This window comes from Micrasema longulum, unplaced genomic scaffold (genome assembly GCF_059751315.1).
Source record: "Micrasema longulum isolate JH-2025_06_02 unplaced genomic scaffold, ASM5975131v1 h1tg000548l, whole genome shotgun sequence".
Lineage (NCBI taxonomy): Eukaryota > Metazoa > Arthropoda > Insecta > Trichoptera > Brachycentridae > Micrasema > Micrasema longulum.
In genome coordinates, this window is record NW_028277744.1 from 1,410,094 (window position 1) to 1,431,230 (window position 21,137).

Consider the following 21,137-nt stretch of genomic DNA (forward strand, 5'->3'; position numbering starts at 1 on the left):
GTATTGTTGGAATGTATTCAGGATATGTAGTTAATTTACAAATGAATAAAATGTTTTTTTTTTTTTTTTGATAATTTTCGACAATTTTTTGAGTGTTTATTTTACTCTGTGAGATTTGTGTAAAAGTGATGCTGTATTTTTTTTAATGAATGCAGTGATGCGGCTCTGTGTAGACCCGACATGACAAGAACTTAAAAACAGAATAATTTTTCGAGGTCAAGTTCACGTTCAATACAACCGGACTCTTTTACGGTTGGAAATAAATAAAACGGTTGTCTTCAATGGAGTCTCAGTTCGCTCGACGTTCTCACGGCGCGCGGCGGTAGATGCAATTCGCGCGCGAACTTGCATGCTGTTCCAATTACAAATTTATCGCTTTTCATGGTATTGAGTTTAATCTCTGAAATAAGTGAAGTGAATAAAGTGCTGCCAGTATTAAAATATTAAAAAAATATTTCAGTACCTACGTAAATATTTTTCCCTAAAAAGGAGAAAACTGGAAATATTGCATTTTCGCGCGCTTAACGTAAGTATAAAAATCTTTTTTTTTCATCTTATTAAGACTTGTCGGCTCGTTTATTTTTCGTTAATCGCATATGATGTATAAATAATTTGTATTTATAACTTGTATAATTTTCTTACGATTTTTTCTAGATTCATATCCCTAATTTTATATTTTGTGGCATGAATTATCGTTTTATGGATTTCCAAATTTTAAAGATCTGTGTTTTATTTTATACAAAAAAATATTGAAAATACAATTGGGTTTAAACAAAAGAACGCCCTTTTGACGAATATATTGTAAAAAACACGTAAAAACAAAACAAATATGTTTACATTCTTTATGATATTGTATATTTATCAAAGTGTATTCAAGTTCTTACAGTAAAAATTTTGAATTTTGAAAATACCTAATTCAAAATGTTTATATAAAAAAAAGGGTAAAATTAATATAAACCGTTACTAAAAGAGTTTGTAAAAACAAAGAAAAATTCTAATATATCGCGTATCAATCCCTACCGATAATTAACATTAATATAGTGCATTTTTCCATAACTTAGTATTTCAGACTCTATTTACTTAATATGAATATTTCCCTAAAGCTAGCTAAAAAAATGACGGTATGTAAACCGTTATCTACTAAAAGAGTTTGTAAAAACAAGGGAATATCCTAATATATCCTTTATCAATACCCTGCCAATGGTTGACATTAATAAAGTTCATTTTTCACAAATTTATTTTTTTCAGGCTCTATTTACTTAATGTGAATATTTCCCTAAAGTTAAATAGCTAGCTAAAAAATGAAAATTTATTTGAAAAAACGTTCATTACAAAAAAAAACGAAATGTCATTTTTGAGATTTTAATTGGGGTTTAGTGGTATCTTACATACCTACCTCAAATGATATCATTTCCATAAAAAAATAATCACTCAGCCAAATTATTAATTTCTAAAAACATACCACCTATGCGATAAATAAATAATCATCTCCCGTGTAAATGAAAACGTACAACTATTGCATGATTTAAAAAATATTATTGGCGCAAAATGAATATATTATATCTACGTTTTATTGCTGATATTCGCATAGCCTTGTAATTAATAATAAAAACATAGCTATATCGTACAATAAAAATACACTGGGGAAATTTTTTTAGATCAATGAATAAGGTTTTTAATTTTTTGCAATATATATTTAAGCGCTTTTTCTGCATCCTTTTTTATTATTCTAAGGCTAAATTTTACGTCCATATTTACATTTACCAAAGATAGGTCGTTTGCAGCTAAATTAAATTAATTCGATTTAGCAATTGTAAATTAATTTACTGCACCTACTTAGCAGTGTTAAAATTATAAAGCATCAAAAAAGTTATTATTCTTATTATGCTAATATATTATGTTCATCTCGTGGTGTGAACACGTTGAGCTATCATTTGTGAGCTCCCAAATTCGGTTCCCGGCGAGGTCGACATGAAATACTGATTTGAAAAGGTTTTTTTCCACAATATTTCATACTTCTTAGACTGGTGGGAGACTAGTCTTTATGTAAAAAAAGATCGAAATACGCTTCTTTTGTTGAAACAATATACTCTGTAAAATTCATTATTTATAAATGTCTACAGGCTTATACAAACTTAATACAAAGTTCGACAGGGAAAACAAATAATCTTTGCCGGGCATTTATTTATTTAATAGAAACATACAGTCTATATATAGTTGGATAATTTATAAAGCGCCATTTTTGTGAAAATCACCTCAAGGGCGCTGTACAATTAATAAACATCCCAGTACGTCTTGCAGCTACAGAGCGCATGGACGGTTGGGATTCTAGTTCCTCGTTTTCAATTAAGATCAATCAAAAATTATAATAGATAGGAGCTAGATTACAGGACGTCTTGCAGCTACAGAGCGCATAGACAGTTAGAAATTTAGCCCCCATTTACACTTTTAAAAAATTGACAAATAAATAAATAAAATAGTGTATTACAAAATAATAATAATATGAATAGTAAAAAGGAGTAAGATTACAACACGCCTTGCTGCTACTAAGCGCATAGACGATTGGAATTCTAGACCTCGTTTACAAAATTAAGGTATTTTAAAGTTGATATATTAAAGCTAGATAACCAATCATCGTGCAGCTACAAAGCGCATGGATGAGAGGAATTCCAGCAAAGTTAAAACAATATCAATAAATTTACAAAAAATTGAGTATAGTAGTAAATTGGTCAAGTGTTCATACCAAGAAGTAAGCAATAAAAAACTAAATAAATCAAACACTGTTTCAACTCCATGGTTAACAAAGGGAGATAGAATGATTAAATTAGATAGCAATGATTAAATCACATAATAAAGATACGGTTGAAAGACAGACCAGAGAAGTTTCTAAAATATAATTAAACATATTAAATAATGATACTTTTATTAAAAGTGTGTGTTTGGGTGAATTTGTATGTAAGTAAGTATTTAGGGGTGGTATTCTGATCACAAAAGCGAGCGTAGGAAACGAATTTTTAACGCGTATTTACGTACTAAATACACGCCAACAGAGCGATCTTCTCGAGCGCAATTCCTTTCAGAATACCAGCCCAGGTCTGTGTAAGCGTAAGCATAAATAGGTTCTAGATATTTGTTATAAAAATATAATATTAAAGTCTTTTGAAGCTTGAAATTTATTACAACAGAAAGGAAAAACATTTTTGAGAACGGAATATGGAAGTCAAGGGATTTGCAGTAAAATTGACCATTCTGTCCATTGTCTAAAAAATTTTGGACTCACTCAAAATTTTTATCATCGCCTCATTTTCAGATAGTTGAATTTTTTTAAAATGAAATAAATACTTAATTAACTAGTACGATATTTACACTACATATCTTAATTTATTTAAGAATTATAGTACTATTTTAATAAATTCTGTAAAATATGAATTTAAATATACTCACAAAAAAACCTTTTTTTTAAATACATAAATAAATCAAGTTAAGACTGATCACCATTGAGACTAGCTACATTTGGTTAAACAATGCAGCGCTTTATACACCATCATGGTCTCACACGGTGATATATTTCGTTTTCTTTTTCTTATGTTATTTAATGTTTCTTTCTTAGTTTTTTTTTGTATTATTTAAGTGTTTTCTTCTTTTTTTTTATAGGTTCCAAATATTTATATTACCAGTTTGTTTCAATCAATTCTTTTAAAAACTATAAATATTTTTTTACGGTTTTTATCATCCGTCGATGAGAGGAGTGCTCTTCCGAAACTGTAGAAGTATTCTTGTAAAATAATAAAATGATGTAACACTAATAACAAAGTTTTAATTAACATATTACAACAGAGATGAAGAACAATTAAGAGAAGGTAATATAAAAGTCTAGGCATCTACAGGGCTTATGATCTGTCATTGGCTGGTTTAAGTGGCCACTTCACACACTGTGTAACATTCACCATTCTGCCCATATTTGAACATCTATATTCCTTCAATTCTTTCATCTGTTGATGTTTGTGAAGTTAAAGAGCTGAAACCTTTATTTATGCGGGTGAGATTCATCTAATTGAATTATTTCACCTACATACTAGGCAACGCCTGAAAATGTTATTTTTTCAATTTCTATACTTCTTCATGGACCAGGTGGATTTATCAACATCGGAGTTGAATCCAGTTCTTGTCTACAAAAATTTGGACAAACTCAAAATATTGTTGATAAATCCACCTGGTCCATGAAGAAGTATAGAAATTGAAAAAATAACATTTTCAGGCGTTGCCTAGTATGTAGGTGAAATAATTCAATTAGATGAATCTCACCCGCATAAATAAAGGTTTCAGCTCTTTAACTTCACAAACATCAACAGATGAAAGAATTGAAGGAATATAGATGTTCAAATATGGGCAGAATGGTGAATGTTACACAGTGTGTGAAGTGGCCACTTAAACCAGCCAATGACAGATCATAAGCCCTGTAGATGCCTAGACTTTTATATTACCTTCTCTTAATTGTTCTTCATCTCTGTTGTAATATGTTAATATAAACAGCTCCCCAGGGAGTTGAATCCAGTTCTTGTCTACAAAAATTTGGACAAACTAAAAATTGTTGTTAACAAAGTTTTGTTTTCATAATAATCAAACATTGCAGTTAAAAAAAACCTTAAAAATCAATATTTCACGTCCTTCCTGCCAGAAAGAACCATAAGACTGGTAGGTGAACGCGTCAACTTGATAACTGTATTAATAATTAAGATATGAAATATGCATTCAAAGTCTGCAAGCCATGATTTGGTACGAAGTGCCACGTGACGCTTATCAGCTCTCCTGCTATCCATATGCAAAAAAATCATGTCGATCGGTCGCTCCGTTGCGACGTGAAAGAAACACAAACAAACACACTTTCGCGTTTATAATATCTGGACCTTAGAGGATAAAACACGGAAGTCCAATTTTTGCCGTTTTGAAGTTAAAAATGCAGAAATTATCGCAATAGGCTTAAGCGAATAAAGCGCTGAAGTCCTCTTTTTTTTAATCAAAAAAACATCAGTAGTCCACGCTATTTGATTATGTGCTTTTTATTATAAAAATAATTATTATTTTATACTGAAAGTACTTTATATGAATCAATGATGACATTATCTCATTTGGTTCAAAAGTTATCATATTTTGGAAATCGCACAATCACAAAATTTCGTTTCCTGAACGTTTCGTTCAATATGACTCTCTTGGTTTATCCTTTAAGGTACAGATATTAGTATGCACCTTGTTCTTGAAAAACATAATCGATAAATAAAATGAAAATACATTATGAATTGACCTTATAATCAAATGTAAATTAATTATTCACTGTGTATGTTTAAAAAATAAATACCCGTAATAATGTATGATGCTACCTTGTACTCATTGTTAATGCTGATAATATTTTTCAAAGCCAAATAAACACAAATTGTCATATATTTAATGTTCGTGTAAATACACACATAATGTATAATTTTACGTTATGTAGAATTATGTACTAGTATGTCCAAATGTTTGAAGAAACATTATCAAATCCTAATCCGCACCTCATGGTACACAGGGAACTGCATTGGAAACGTATATGCAGTGTATCTTGATCGTTTTTTACAGAAAAGTAAGTTGATCAATCTTACGCTTCAGATTCTAATCCAGGAAGAGTGAAATATTTCAGTATGAAACCACCTTACAAGCAGATATTTCCTTTTGTCCCTCCCAGGAATCAAACCCAGAATGCGCTAACCACTACTCTACGAATTGTGTTAATTTTAACAAAATTAACACTGTTTTTTTGTAATCGTAATTAAATATATTTTTTCAGATAGTAGTGTTAAAAAATAGCAGCAAGTAATTCCTTAACTAATTAATACATAATATGTACATAAATATATTTTTTTTCACATTCACATTTTTTTTTGCACCACAACAGGCCAGGAGGCCTGCCTAATTTCAGTGGTGAATTACATCACAGAGCACCCAGGCTTGAGAAAAATCACATTTGAATTTTTGTGTTCTCACCGGGAATCGAACCCGGAACCTTCCGTGCGTGAGTCAAGCGTCTTGACCACTACACCACGGAGGCCGCCTTTTGTCAATACGGACACTTTTTGATGACAATCAAGCTACCTATATGGATGATTGTTTATAACAAAAATCATCACCATCCCACGAAACGATACGATAGACCCAGCATCCCTAATCTCCTTCGGAAACTTATTAAAAATCTTTAGTCCTTTATGGTACAGATTGTTCTCAGTTGCCTGGATTCTTGTTTTTGGGAGTCTGAAACATTAACTTCCCCTCGTAATATTGCAATGAATTGCGTAATTCTTTGTTTATTTTTTGTTTTTTTATAAATCACATAAAGCAAAGCAAAGTAAGTACAATACAAATGAATTACATTCCCAGGAATAACTACAACTCGATTCGGAACTTAAAAAAGTTTTAACATTTTTAAAAAGCACATATTAAGAAGTTAAATATCTTTATAACTAAATATCTCACAACAATATAATAAAAACCAAAAAACACATTTTACACAAACAAATTAAATTGCTTTCAAGAATGGAGGAAGTGGTAAATCTAGGACTAAGGGAAATAAAGTCATTAACGTCACATGATAGGCAGACGATGCAACCATAGTAGCAGAATAAGAAGATGATTTACAACGCATATTATACATGATATATAAATTGTATTTTTTTCCGCTGAATATAACTTAACATGTATTCGGGAAACAATTTACTACTGCCCTTGTAATTGCAATGTGGTCATGATGAAAGCATGACAATATCCGACTTCTTCTTCTTCTTCTCGTGTCATATCGGGTCCCCCCGACGTTAAAGATCAATCGAAAGAAAGCTTCCTTATCCTGAGCAGCGCGAAACAGCTCCTCCACAGTTCTAATCCTGATCCATGCTCGGATGTATCGAAGCCAGGAAAGCTGTTTTCTTCCGACCCCTCTACGTTCCGTGATCTTCCCCTTCGTGACGAGCTGAAGTCTGTCATATTTATCACCTCTCAACACATGGCCAAAATATGAAATCTTACGGAGTTTAACAGTGGTGAATAGTTTTCTATTAGTATTGGCTCTACGTACTTCATTGTTGGTTATCATTTCGGTCCAAGATATTCTTAACATTCTACGGTGGATCCACATTTCAAATGCTTCAAGGAGGTTTATAATATTAACTTTTAGAGTCCACGCCTCTACACCGTACATAAGACAGACCATATATAACATTTGAATATTCGTTGTCTCAGCTTAAGGTTTATATTATCGTCACAAAGAAGATTTTTCATTTTGTTAAATCCTGTTCGGGATGCTTTTTATATCCGACTTAGCCATCTATATTATTTGCCAAACTCACAGTAAAAGAAGCAATGGAAACAGTCGAGTTAAATTTAATTTAAATTGCGGTTTATGAAATTGAAATTTTCAAAAATAACTCGATTTCCTAATTAACAAAAGTTTTAATTATGAGCAAAACCGATAGGAAGACCCTCAGTTCATAAAATAGTTTTTGTGTATTTTGGAGATAACAAAGAAATTCGTTTGATTCTTTGAATCAAAATCATTTAAAATTCTCATTTGCTTTCAGTAATTATGTCCAATATCACATAAGTTTTCTGAATTTTCTAGATAGTGCCAGGTTATCGAAATATTTTCGAGAAAAAATATTACAAATAAATGTACTTAACATTGATCCAGTCAGGAATTAAAACCGGAATCTCGTGTTTGGTAGAACATTGTGCCACCAGGCGATAGAAAACAGGAGATGTTTGGTTTTTTATTTTAATTGATTAAAATATTAAAAACTAGCATGGGGATGCGAAATATTAGTTTTTAATGTGGTTCTACACCGCAATATTTCTTTTTTTTTAAGCGTATGATTGATCATCACATGCTTCGGAGACATAAAATTATCAGATTTAAATTCTGGTTCCGCCTCTTATATTTATTTATTTATTTATAAATCAACGGTTCAAAGAACCTTTTACAATAAAAAGTTTTACAGAAATAATCACAGCAGTGAACAATTCATTATGTAATATATAATATGAAATATAACTATATTATTCAACTAAATAATTAAAACTAAACAAATCAGTAATTTTTAAAAAAAAAATTTAAAACTGCAAAAAAGTAACAAAGAAACATACAAATATAAAATGACAAATAAAAGATAACAAATTGAAGTGAGAAAACCTTATGTTCTAAATATAAATATAGCAAAATAGAATTAAGAATAATTTAACATAAACATGTAAAAACGAAATATGGAATTGGAAAAATAAGGACGAAGATAGACTGAATCCTGTCGAAATGCGATATCTTAGTGAATGTGTGGTTAAACTATGTTAGATAGGTGCAAGAATCTCGATATCAGTGCATTTTATGTAAGGCTGAGATAAGCATTATCAACAAAATAAAAATATTATTCCGCCCGCATATTAAACATGAACCCATATGTTTATATTTAAATACTACTTATCGTATATACAGTTCTAAACTATCCCAATTGCAGTTTTTCAAAATGCTTTTTAACAGGTTCTTTGTAAAATTCTCTTCATTTCTGTTTTCTTTTGAAGTTATTCAATCATTTATCAACTAAATCCACCTGGTCCACGAAGAAGTATAAAAATGAAAAAAATAACATTTTCAGGCGTTGCCTAGTATGTAGGTGAAATAATTCAATTAGATGAATCTCACCCGCATAAATAAAAGTTTCAGCTCTTTAACTTCACAAACATCAACATGAAAGAATTAAAGAAATATAGGTGTTTAAATATGGACAGAATGGTGAATGTTACACAGTGTGTAAAGTGGCCACTTAAACCAGCCATTGACAGGTCATACGCCCTGTAGATTCCTAGACTTCCATATTAGCTTCTCTTGAATGTTCTTCATCTCTGTTGTAATATGTAAACAATCATTTAGGTTTATCCTAAAAGACAAATGTTTGAAATCATACATCTAAATTATTCCAAAACCTAGGATACTCTTGAAAGGCAGTTATACTTGGAATTCTTCTCAGCATTTTCTCGCTTTTAAGATTTTTATTAAAATATTGTTTTTAAAAAACCCTTCTTTTCGTTGATCGTTTTAAGTTATTCAATAATTTATGTTTATCTTAAACGCCAAATTCTTAAAATCATTCATCTAAACTATCCCTAAACCTAGAATACTCTTGAAAGACAATTATACTTTGAATTCTTCACGCATTTTCTCGCTTTTAACAATTTCACAACAACGTGGAGTCAAAAAATTCGCACTCCTGCACATTTTATAATAGTTCATTGTTATATTAACTTATTTCCTTCCTTCTTAACTTCCTAACTTCCTAATATATAACTTCCTTCTCATATTTCGTTTATTTACAAAATTATTTTAATATTTATACTACTTTTTTAATTATATTATACTAAACAACAAATTCCATTTATCGAATAATAACACGAATACCGCACTTATAATATAAATTTACACTCTTATCAAAATAACTAATATAAATATAATATATATATAAATATGTTATTTTTTTTTATTTTTTTTTTAAACAATATACATAAGAGGTAAAAAAAAACAAAAAAAAGGATAATTACATAGCAATGAAATACATATTAACAATAAAAATAGTAAACAAAAAATCCCACAAAGGCATGGCCTATTCGTGGGTATACAAGAAATGTTTATGAATTTTCGCTCCTATAATAAATAGACAGGTATAATATTTTTTATTATAAAGAAAGAGAAAATGTTTTGTAAAAGATTATAAGGTACTTGTTTATTTTATAGTAATTAAAAAAGGAAAGAAAATTAGAATTAAAGGACAACAAAATATATAATAGAAAAAGAGAGTTAATATCTTTAGTTTGAATCCAGGATAGTGCGTGTTTTTTAAAAGAAAGAAAATTTTGAAAGTTTGGGATCAATGAAATATTAACAGTAAAAAATAATTTGGACCTATAAAATATGCATGTCTCTGTGCTAGCCTCGTTTTACAATGTGGTATTTCTTATACACGATTCCTTCTTTGACTTGATCTATTTGAATTATCTGTAAATACATTTTGGTTCTTAAACATATATTTAAAAAATTGAAAACAATATATTTGTTTTATCTCTAAAAGTTTAGCTTCTTGGAACAATTGGAATGAGGGAAAAGTGCGATTTTGAGAAGCATTATTATTAAGATAAATGTTTGAACAGTTTCTAACGGTTTAACATGGTTGTAATAAAATACATTTTTTAAAAATATATTCTTAGTTCTGCCGGTACATACGGATGTATTTTGAAAAATAATGATTAGTAATAATTTTAATCATCCATATTTACATTGATTTTCACTTAGCTCAAATATGTTTTTTTTATTTACCGCAACATTTCGGTTCTTGAGATCAGGCATTGCCCATATAGGAACCGATGGATCTGTACACATGTGTTGCTATACTATACGACTTTGTCTGTCTGACCTATTCTCGGCATAACATTGTAGCTCTTCGTAGATAAATAAACATATTTGTGTTTCTGAAATAAACAAATAAAATGAAATCAAGAAAGAAGATCAATATATTTCTTTTTTGGGTGATATCGTGTGTGTTGGATTTGTTCCGACGACCATTGATGGAACCATCTTCAGGGTAAACTGAAAGTTTTGTAGAAAAAAGTATGTGTTAAACTACTAGTTATTTGTACCGTGTCGCAGTCGGCAGTAGGCACATTTCTATTCGTTGTTGTAGTATGTAATGCTGAGAACCATGTTGTTCTCATTAGGTGAACAAATTGCAAACCATAGTGTTTTGAAAAAATAGATGATGGGTTTTATTTATAAAATTGTGCTGAAGAGCCTATGTAGCATGAATCCTGCAGAGTTTTATCTTATTTACGGGCGTGTTCAGTGAACAATAATAACAATGAACTCGTTCAATACGGAATGATTATGCATTTCCTGGTGGCGAAGAGAGAATCTGTTACTCGGTACCTATACTCTACGTTAAGAGGCAAGTCTTAACCCTCGTCTTCCTCTAGAAACGACTTATTTAAGTAACTACCGTAGTGAACGTTACGGGTTACTAAAGCTCGGGTTTCCTAGGACAGCGGTGCCCGTATTTTAACGGCCGTAGTGAACATTAATGCGGTTGACAGCCGTCGTAACGGTGACTAGAGAGTGGTTTCCTATAAAAATGGTGTTGATAACACCGTTAAAAAATAAAACCACTCTCTAGTCACCACTACGACGGCTGTCCACCGCATCACCGTTCACTACGGCCGTTAAGATACGGGCACCGCTGTCCTAGGAAACCCTAGCTTAACCCATTACGCAATGTAGACTGCGAATCTCGGGGAGAATAACATTGCGAATGCATCTCATACTAGATAATAAATAGATAGGAGATGGCTGCCAATATGCCCAATATGTAGATATTTTGAATCTGTGTAAATAACTCATAAATCCGCCATGTCCTGTCAGGATGTGTGTAAGTTCGTATCCTGCACGCTGCAGTTTCCTTAAATTAAAATCATTGTAAATAGATGGAAAAAAAAAATTGTTACCTTTCCTGTGGGTTCTGCTAAATAGCGATAATTCCAGAGCTGTAAAGTTTTGCTTCTTATTTTTCTCTTAGCAAAACTTATTGGAAAGTCAGCAAAATCGGGACCTGTTTTTTTTAATGTTGCTTCCCGAGCCTTTTCGTCACCTCTTTCATTGCCAATTATTCCGCAGTGTCCTCGAATCCAGCCAATGTACACATTTTGCGATCGATTTTTTAATATCTGGATATCAGTTCGTATACTCATGACCATTGGGTTCACCGAATTACGATCCGCAATCGCGTGAATTCACGATTTACAGTCTGTCGAAATCGTTATATGTTTCCATCTATTAGGCGGTTTTTTTAAAACGTAAACTATAGATTCTCTTATAGCGTATATTTCAGCCTGAAATACTGAGCAAAAGTGATCGAGTTTAAACTTCCTGGCAAACAGTTCTCTTACGCCATCGTAGGGTACAAATGCTGCACCCACTTTGCCATTTAAAAGACTGCAATCAGTAAAGATCCTCAATTCATTCTCTTGCATGTCAGGCAGCGTTTGGTCATTGAATCCATAGTCTATCTAGTATCGCTCCGCAGGATGAGGAAGGGAGAAAAAATTTCCGGTTCCCTGATAAAACCTGTCAGTTGGCACCCCGGGACTTGACTAGGGCTAGGAGGGGGAGATTTTGTATATGGCAGTTGACAGTACTCGCCCTCCACTCAGTAGTCAGACCTAGGTTTGGAAGGCGAGAATCAATTTACGCGGACCTGACACAATAGACCTACACAGGTTGCATGCGACTTCAGGAACTTATTTAAAACTAACTCATATCTACTATAGTAAAAATTGTTATATTGTTTTGACTTGCTCACTGAAGGTTCCGGGTTCGATTCGGGAGAACACAAAAATTCAATGTGATGTTTCTCAAGCCTTGGTGTTCTGTTATCCAATTCACCACTGTTATCCAATTCATCACTGTTATTGGGTCTCCTGGCCTGTTGTGGTGCAAAAAAAAGGAACATAAAAAAAACCTTTTTGGGTATCACTAAATTTATCGTCGTTGAGGTTGCCATCGAGTCTAGTTAAGAAGTACAGACTGCCCCCTTAAGTAAACCATTCTATGCCATTCTACACTCAACTCTTCTAAGAAAGACAAAAAATGTGAGGTTAATGACATCGAGCATGAAAATCTGGCAAAGTGCTTTCGCGACTTTTATAATGTGTTTATTATTAAATGTTGGTATTCCAACATTCACCGCTCGCGGCGCTACCTGTCAACTAACAAATAGCTTTTAAGGCTTTGGAGGTGTTAAAAGTATTACTTTTTGCGGCTGAGTTTATTTGCCAACACTGTCAGCTGTCATAGATACTTATTACACGACTTAAATACTTTCATTTGATGTGATAATGAAAACACTATTTTTGTTTTTGGATAGCGAAATGTTTATTGTTGTAAACCCGCCTGTCGGTAATCATAGACAAGAAATTGATCAGTTGTTCTATCAAATAAATAAATAGAGTTTATGTTATAAGTTTATATTTGAAGCACTAGCCTTGTGGTTATTCATTTTAATAAAATAAATAAAACAACTTTGTTTTTAACCACTAATTTTTTTTTTTTTTTCCACCGACCGGTTTCAAAGCAAACAAGCTTCTTCGTCAAGGTTTACGTAACTAATGAATTGATTCCTTTTTTATTTTTATCATGTTCACTAAATACTACACGTGGACCCAATAAATCAAGTCGTTTTTTCCTTACACGGGTGGTAATTTGATATCACTATTTTCGAAGTTAGACAGGAGAGGACTAAAAGAAATATTGTTTATTTGGTTATTCAATTATTGTTTTCTTATTATAAATCGCTTTTTTAATTTCTAAGATTTCTAAGTTGTCTAATTTTAATATTTTATTTTCAACATGAAGTACTTTTAATCCAGTGTCTTTACTGAAGTTAAGATTATTTTCTATCAGACGGTTTGCGAATTCAGACAAATTATTAGTTTTTAAGCATCTAAGTGTTCTTTTACTCTAATATTAAAGTTTCTTTTAGTTTTTCCAATGTAGATTGAATTGCAATTTTTACAATTTCATTGGTATATCCCAGATTTATTATATTTATGGACTTTGTCTTTGTAATTTTTTAACAATATTCCCATATTATAAGTTGTGAAGAAAGCAGGTTTAATATTTGATGGTAGGGAATTAGATAATTGTTTCGAAAAAATGTCATTTATAAAAAGCTTCCGCCTCCATTGTTTAGGTGGGTTTGCTTTATTTACTGTGGGAGTCGAATATAGATGTTTATTTATACGTTTTTGGTTTTGATTTAATATTTTATCAATTAAGTTCTCATTATATCCATTATTATTAGCAATCTGTTTTATTGTATTAAGTTATTTTTAAAAATTGGTATTATCTAGTGGAACGTTAATTAACCTATGTATCATTGAATGGAATGCGGAATGTTTATGGGCAATTGGATGATTTGAAGAATTATGAATAATTGTGTCTGTATATGTTGGTTTACGGTAAAATAATAATAAAAAATAGTGGTTAAAAACAGGGGAGTTTATGTTTGTTTATTTCATCATTTTATATTTGTATAATTTTCACATTTAGTGCATGATTCGATCATGGCTTCATAACTTTTTGTAGAATTTAAATCATTTTTAGCTACGTGACATCATAAAAAAAATTAACGATATTGAAAACATAAATTTCATTTCGCGCGAGAGAGGAAGATTTTTATGTGCTTTTACTGTGTAAATTAACAATACTTTAAATAAATATGATCGGTATTGTTTAATAGATCAACAAATAAATAGAAACATAAAAATGCTATAAAAACTATAATAATTAATAAAGGGAATGTAAAAAATATTTTCCATAAATGAAATTAGGTGAAAAGAAACTTAAGTTTTTCGGTGTAAATTACAACTTGAAAATATAACTGATTGTAAAATTATCTCTTTTTTTAATAAATGTATCGCATTAACGAATGAAACGGTATACTCGTATCGTTGGGCCAATGCCGAAGTCGCGAATGTGCATTTTTGCCAGTTTTGATTTAAATATACCACGAAAATAAAGTTTAAACAGAGCACACGCTACTAAAACAGTGATTTTTAAATTATGTAAAAGGACCTGCGTATTCGCGAATATTTCTTTCGAGACTTTGGCGTTGAATACACTTTTACTTGTTTTCCAAATTTACTACGCTAAAATTGTGTTTGTGGTAAATTCCCGATTCCAGTGCATCTGAATGAATGTGATCTAAAACACGTTGTTTTTTAAAAATCTTTATCCATTCCTTTTTTAAAAATAAAAAAATTTAATTAAAATCATTTAAAAAAATACATATTTAATAATATCTTTATTTGGCATTTAAAGAAAAAATCACATTTCCATAGCACAAAATAATATAATATACAATGTATGCATTATAATAAATGTGTGCCTCAGAGGCAGACGCAGCCTCAGTGCATGAGAAGATGTATGAATGTAGAGGAAGCGAGGTTTGTATGCAAATAAGTGATTTGGCGTTCTATCCTCTCTGCCTACCCCTACGGGGAAACAGCGAGATGGTTTGTTGTTGTTGTTGTTTTACTGTACTAAATATTTTTTCCAATGTTAGTTTTTTGTTGCATCTATCTATGTAGGTAAACTCGTACCAAGATTGTATGTGCATGGTGTGGTATCGGTTGGTTAACATAGCAAGAAGCGACAGATTAATTACCTGATATTAATTGATATAACTCATTCAATAGTTTAAAAAATTAATGTTTGTTAATAAAATAAAATAAAAATATTTTTTTAAAAACCCCTACGAAAACTCCATAAAAAATACAAATAATTCATTTCCAACAAATCTTGTCAAAATGTAAAATATTTTATTTTTTCAATAAGTCGTCTTAATTGTTAGATTTTTAGATACTTCTACGTATCTATACGGAGCTAGTTTAGCAACAATATAAATAGATTTATGACACCAGTTCTAAACTTCAAACCTCGATATCTCGAAATGATGTTTTTGCACATTTGCGACTTTGACATTGACCCGACGATATCTGTTTTGTTTTTTACAGATGCAGTGTAATTAAATAAATTTTTCATCACTCACGACGGTATATTTTTGCTTAGCATCACGTCTGATCATGATAAAAGTCCGTTACAGAATGAAGATACGAAAGGCAATTACCCACGAATGAAAAATTCCATTATTAACGCTTGTAACGTGTCTATTTAATTATACCTACGTCATTGCCGGGGAGCCATGGTTTTATATTAAAAACAAACACACAAACCATCACACCTAAACTAAATTACAAGAAGGTACCTAAAATACATCTGCTAACATGTGTTCAGGGTTTTATTTCCAGACTTACAGGTTCTCAGAAAAATAATAAAATGTAAAGGAGTAGGTATTGGTTTGAAGGACATAAAGTGAGGCAGTGTTATTTAAATCGTTGATTATGTTATTGATAACAGCAGCAACAACAAACCATCACGCCGTTTCTCCGTAGGTGTAGGCAGAGAGGATTGAACGCCATATCACTCTGTCTCTTGCATACAGACCTCGTTTCCTCCACATTCATACATCTTCTCAGACAAAAAAAGCAGAGATATTTGGGGTTAAAGTTTTGAAAACCAGTACAATTGTTGATGATATTACACCTTCGTTCGATCTCAAAATTAGTTTTTTTGCTACTTTTCGACGGTACAGTTGGTTTTATATGAAAGCCCTCACATACTTAGATTTATTTAATTTATCTTTATACCAATTAAAATTATTACTTTTTAATCACTTCATTTCTAAATTATAAAAATGTTCTAAGCGTTATACTTGTTTTACTGTTTACGCTATAATACATCGTCTCTATTACTTCAATCCTTTTTTTATTTAAACCCTTTATTTATTGTTAATTTTCTGCTTACATATGTTATAATTTCTTATTTAATTTTTCTTTAATATTTCCTTATTTTCTGCTGATTTTATTTAATGTATCTATATTTTGTATACTGTGTTCAGGTGTTTTGTTTTATTATAATTGTTTTTCAATATTATTTTATACTTTGTTAAAGGCGTAAGCCGTCGAAATAAATAAATAAATACAATTTTCACCTATGAAAAAAGTAAATTTTTGAAAATTTACAACATAACGTCTTCCTCCAATCATGTCTTCATGTTCATCTTTAAGGGATTGTTGAATGCCCGGTTTTCCTCGTTTTCTGCATCCATTTACATCCGCTTCGCAAATCTTTTCAAGCCGTTATTTTTTGTATTAGGTTTTAAAAATCGTATTTTATACCACAAATAAAGAAATAATTTATTTTGTTTCAGATCTCAAATACATAGCTTTAAGTTCACACCGAGTCAACAGTACCTTCTTAACATGATGCTCGCTGGCTACATAGACGATTTTATGGTATGGATGATGGTAGGAGGAATCACATTCTTGGTACAGATCTACAGGAAGATACTCCTTAAGAAGGCGGAGGACGCTAAAGCGAGAAGAAACGACCTTTGGAGAATCCCCGGCCCTGCAAAGCTGCCATACCTTGGAACCACTTGGATATATCTTCTCAGATACAAGACCACCAAAGTACACGAGGCGTATCAAGGTAGGTAAATCTACCGTCCTAATCCTGTGGATAAATTAATCATTATACATAAAAACTCCAAGTGTCTGGATTAATGAGTGCCAGGCGTTATCCGGATATGTAGAAAGCAGGGGAGAATCGTGTATAGAAGCGATTATGCGCAGCTTACCATTATATTTGACTAACCATAATAATGTTTTACTGTATCTTTATCCTAATATACATATTAATATATCACGAAGTTACGTCGTTTGAGTTGATTCCATAGATGAGAATTGTTGTATTACACAGAACCACAATGAAATATCGTTTTATAGTACATATTACTTACATTTTATTATGTACCTTCTATGTAGGTAAAAATATATGATATTTTTTATGGCTTACCCGTAAATAAAATCACCATTCGCCACTGGTAGAAATCCAGATAGTTGGATTAGCAATTAAATTATGGTACTGTTTTAAAAGAAAACGAAAATTATACTCTAAGATCACTATTTTATACCTTTTGAAATAATACAGCGAATGAGGAAACTCAGTAGTTATTTTTAATTTGTTAATAAACTATTGAACTAAGCCAAAAAAAATCTTTCTTTTATTCTATTCAAAATCAAAGAATAGTTAGACCAGGTATTTCGTACAAATTAATAAACAGTAAAATTGATTCCCCTAATCTACTTGAAAGACTTCCATTCCGTGTGCCATCTAAACCAACAAGACATAATTTTCTGCTTTACACAGACAACGCGTCAACGAATTATTTAAAACAATCTACAATACCTAAAACGTTCGAGTAATATAACTATAGATTTACCGAGGCTGATATTTTTCATGATAATGAGCTTAAATTTAAGTCAAAAGTGATAGAAATATTGAGAGAAGCAGACATTTAATTAGTTTTATTATTATTTGCATCTTTGTTATTTTTTATCTTTTACATCTGTTATATTCAATATAATTTTATATATTGTCTTCAGTGCAAACGATTTTTTTTTGTGTGTGCATGGGTATCCCTACACTAATATACAATTAAATTGTCAATTTATTGTGTACAAGCTGTTTGTTTACCTAATAAAATAAATAAATGATGATTTAACATATCATATTATTGGAATAATTTTAAAGATCAGATCTTCTCACAAAATTCGAAATAATCAAAGAATTTGACGGTATTTACCGTGTTATTTAACACGTACAGCGTTTCGTGTATAGTGAAATAATTCAGTGTACAGTTACAGAAATTTGAGTTATTTTTCGAGTGTGTGTTTATTATACCTGTAGCAATGGCGGGTACGTTTAGTAACGGTATGGGTTTGGCGAATTTAATTTAACCAAATATCTTATAGTGACCGTTACAAATTAAATTAATGTTTCTTTGTGCGTATTTTTTTCAATTGTATCTGTTCTGATACAGAATTGGACGTACTTACGCGGAAAGCATCCAAACCTCAAAACCCTAAGGATGAGTAATGCCGATTTCGATAGCATACTACGATATAAAGTTCTACTGTATTATGTTAGTAATTTATTGTACTGTATTGTAGTGATAGCCTCGTTGTGTAATGGTCAGCGCGTTTGCCTACCATGCAAGAGGTCTCGGGTTCGATTCCCAACATGGTTGATATGAAATATTTATTAAAAAGTGTGTTTTCACACCAGAATATTTCATAGTCCCTGTACTGGTACCCGAAGCGGAAGACTGATCATCATACCTTCATTTGACAAAAATGATCCAGATGCGTTGCGATTAGTGTACCCCAGTATCAAGGGTCTATAAAGACCTGGGTTAAGAGGGCGAGAATTATTCACTGGGACCTGGGATACGTCACAATAGATCTTTACCGGTCGCAGTGACTTTAGGAGCTTGCATAGCACTGACCCCCACTTTAAAAAATAACATTATTTATGTATTTATTCATACTTTTACATTGTTTTTATTCTTTTTTTATACAGAATAATTTTCCCTCACTGGGGTCCCGTGCAGAGGGAAACATTTTACAAAATGTGAAACATGCCTAAGATTAGCTATTTAACAAAATTAACAAAATTATAACAATAAAAAAAAAGTAATTAATCCAATTAACCTAATTATCATTAACATAATAAACAATCATAAAAAAACATAACCAATTTATATAGACCAATGGGACAAATTTCATACACAGTACACACATTTTACCTATTTGGTTTGATCCACTCATCGATCCGTGCGCAACCCACCTCCACTATACATTTCTTAATGGCAATTTTATATTGTGATAACTTACTAATTGTCCTTGGATAATGGAAGTAGATTGTACATTTTAACCGAGTAGTAGGCCAATCCTCTTTGACCGATGTTTGTATTTATTTTTTTTCAGAATCAGGGTGGAGTATCTAGTAACTCTTGTATTTGTAACGGAAGGTAGAGAATAATGTCTACGTGCGTATAGTAACAAAGCTTTTACATAAAGTTGTTTAATAGATTTTACATTAAGATTTTCAAATATACCGAGGGAGCTAGTTCTGATTGGGACTCGAAAGATAATTTTTATTAAAGCTTTTTGTGCAATTATTATTTGCTTGATCAGTGTGTCATTTGCACATCCCCATATAATTATCCCATATTCCAAAACTGATTGAGTTATGGCGTAATATATTTTTACAAGTTCTTTTAGGCGAATTATATTTCTTACAGTTTTAAAAAAGTAAATTTGCTTTTTCAATTTATTATTAATATGATCAATTGGATTAGTCCATCTTAAGTTCCCATCTATATAAATTCCCAAACATTTCATTGAATCTACTTTTTCCAATAATGCTTTGTTTAATTTTGTGTGACTGTGTTGGCTTTCAATAAATATGTAAAAAAAAAAACAAAGCAAGTATCCAAAACAAAAAAGAATCTTATTTTACTAGCAGTTGCTATAAGGAATACTGTAACATGCAAAAATTAATAATCAAATAAAAACAACATCTCAAATAACATCATTATAAATCCTTATCTGCATTTTATGTGAACAGATAAGGGTTATTTTTTTCGAACCGTCAGAAATATTATGCACTTATTTTTTATCGGATTTTAATTTCAGTTTATGTAATTTCTAAATTGATGACATCGCAAAGTTCGTTTTGTTTATGTAATATAAGAATGACGCAAACTTAATGCGAAATTTAATGTTTTTTTTTTGCATTTTACGCACTATTTCCAAAGAAATTTGATCTATTTAGGGGGTTGTCAAGTAAAAGCTTCGGCAAAGAAAACTGAGTATTTTTTTCAATTTTCAAATGAGAATCAATTGGATTCAAATCGACCATTCATACTGCATAAGAATAATAAAATAATTTTGAAAATATAATTATGATGAAAATGTAGACAAGTGTAGAAATCGGGAAAGACGGAGAAAGACATCCGTTGATAAAGTTCAACAAATTGATAAGTAAATATTTGAAAAGTGGGAAAATGGCTTGGGTGCATAAAAAGATGCAATTATAAAAACGAAAACCGCCATATGACAGAGGACTAGTACTAGTAAAGAACTATATGCCTATCTTTAAAGACATGTTTAAAAGTAGCACAAAAGCAATAAGCCAACGTGCTGATAGGATATAAGGTATTAGGAGCTAACACCAACGTGTGAAACACTGGGCGAGATTATTCTTAAAAATAATTGATAGAATTATTTGAGGGTTAAACAATGACCGACTAAAAATATTTTAACATAAGTATAAAATCGTTCATTGTTTCCTTTCCGCACCAAATGGTCCATAAGGCACTGCATTAATACACCAACCGCAGCATACCGTGACTTTTATTTTTACATGAACCTACGCTTCAGTTGCCAGTCTAAAAATCATCAGCACTTTTTTTAAAACTAAAGGAAATGCTTTTATTTGGAAAATGCATTGTATATTTTTTATTTATTAAGATACATACACGAACAGAAAATATAAAAGGAAAATAATGAAACCCACTAAACCGCGAAACCAGCTTGTCAGCAGGTTCCTTATTTTTCCT

At 31.1% G+C, this 21,137-nt stretch overlaps 1 protein-coding gene across 8 annotated transcripts in view; it reads left to right on the top strand.

Annotated features, from left to right (window-relative positions):
• Positions 1–21,137, top strand: part of shd (cytochrome P450 family 24 subfamily A member shade) — a 105,636-nt gene that overhangs the window by 51,549 nt on the left and 32,950 nt on the right. For 3 of the 8 annotated variants that reach the window (XR_015822534.1, XR_015822531.1, XM_088227942.1), the window contains exons 1-2: positions 292–526; positions 16,881–17,161. Coding sequence is in view for 3 of the 8 variants with exons in the window: in XM_088227942.1 (XP_088084068.1) it covers positions 16,933–17,161 (229 nt within the window). In the remaining 5 variants the exon portion in view is untranslated. Of the gene's footprint in view, positions 1–239; positions 527–16,880; positions 17,162–21,137 lie in introns of those variants that run through there. The other 5 variants (XR_015822532.1, XR_015822530.1, XR_015822533.1 and 2 more) reach the window with 4 other exon arrangements.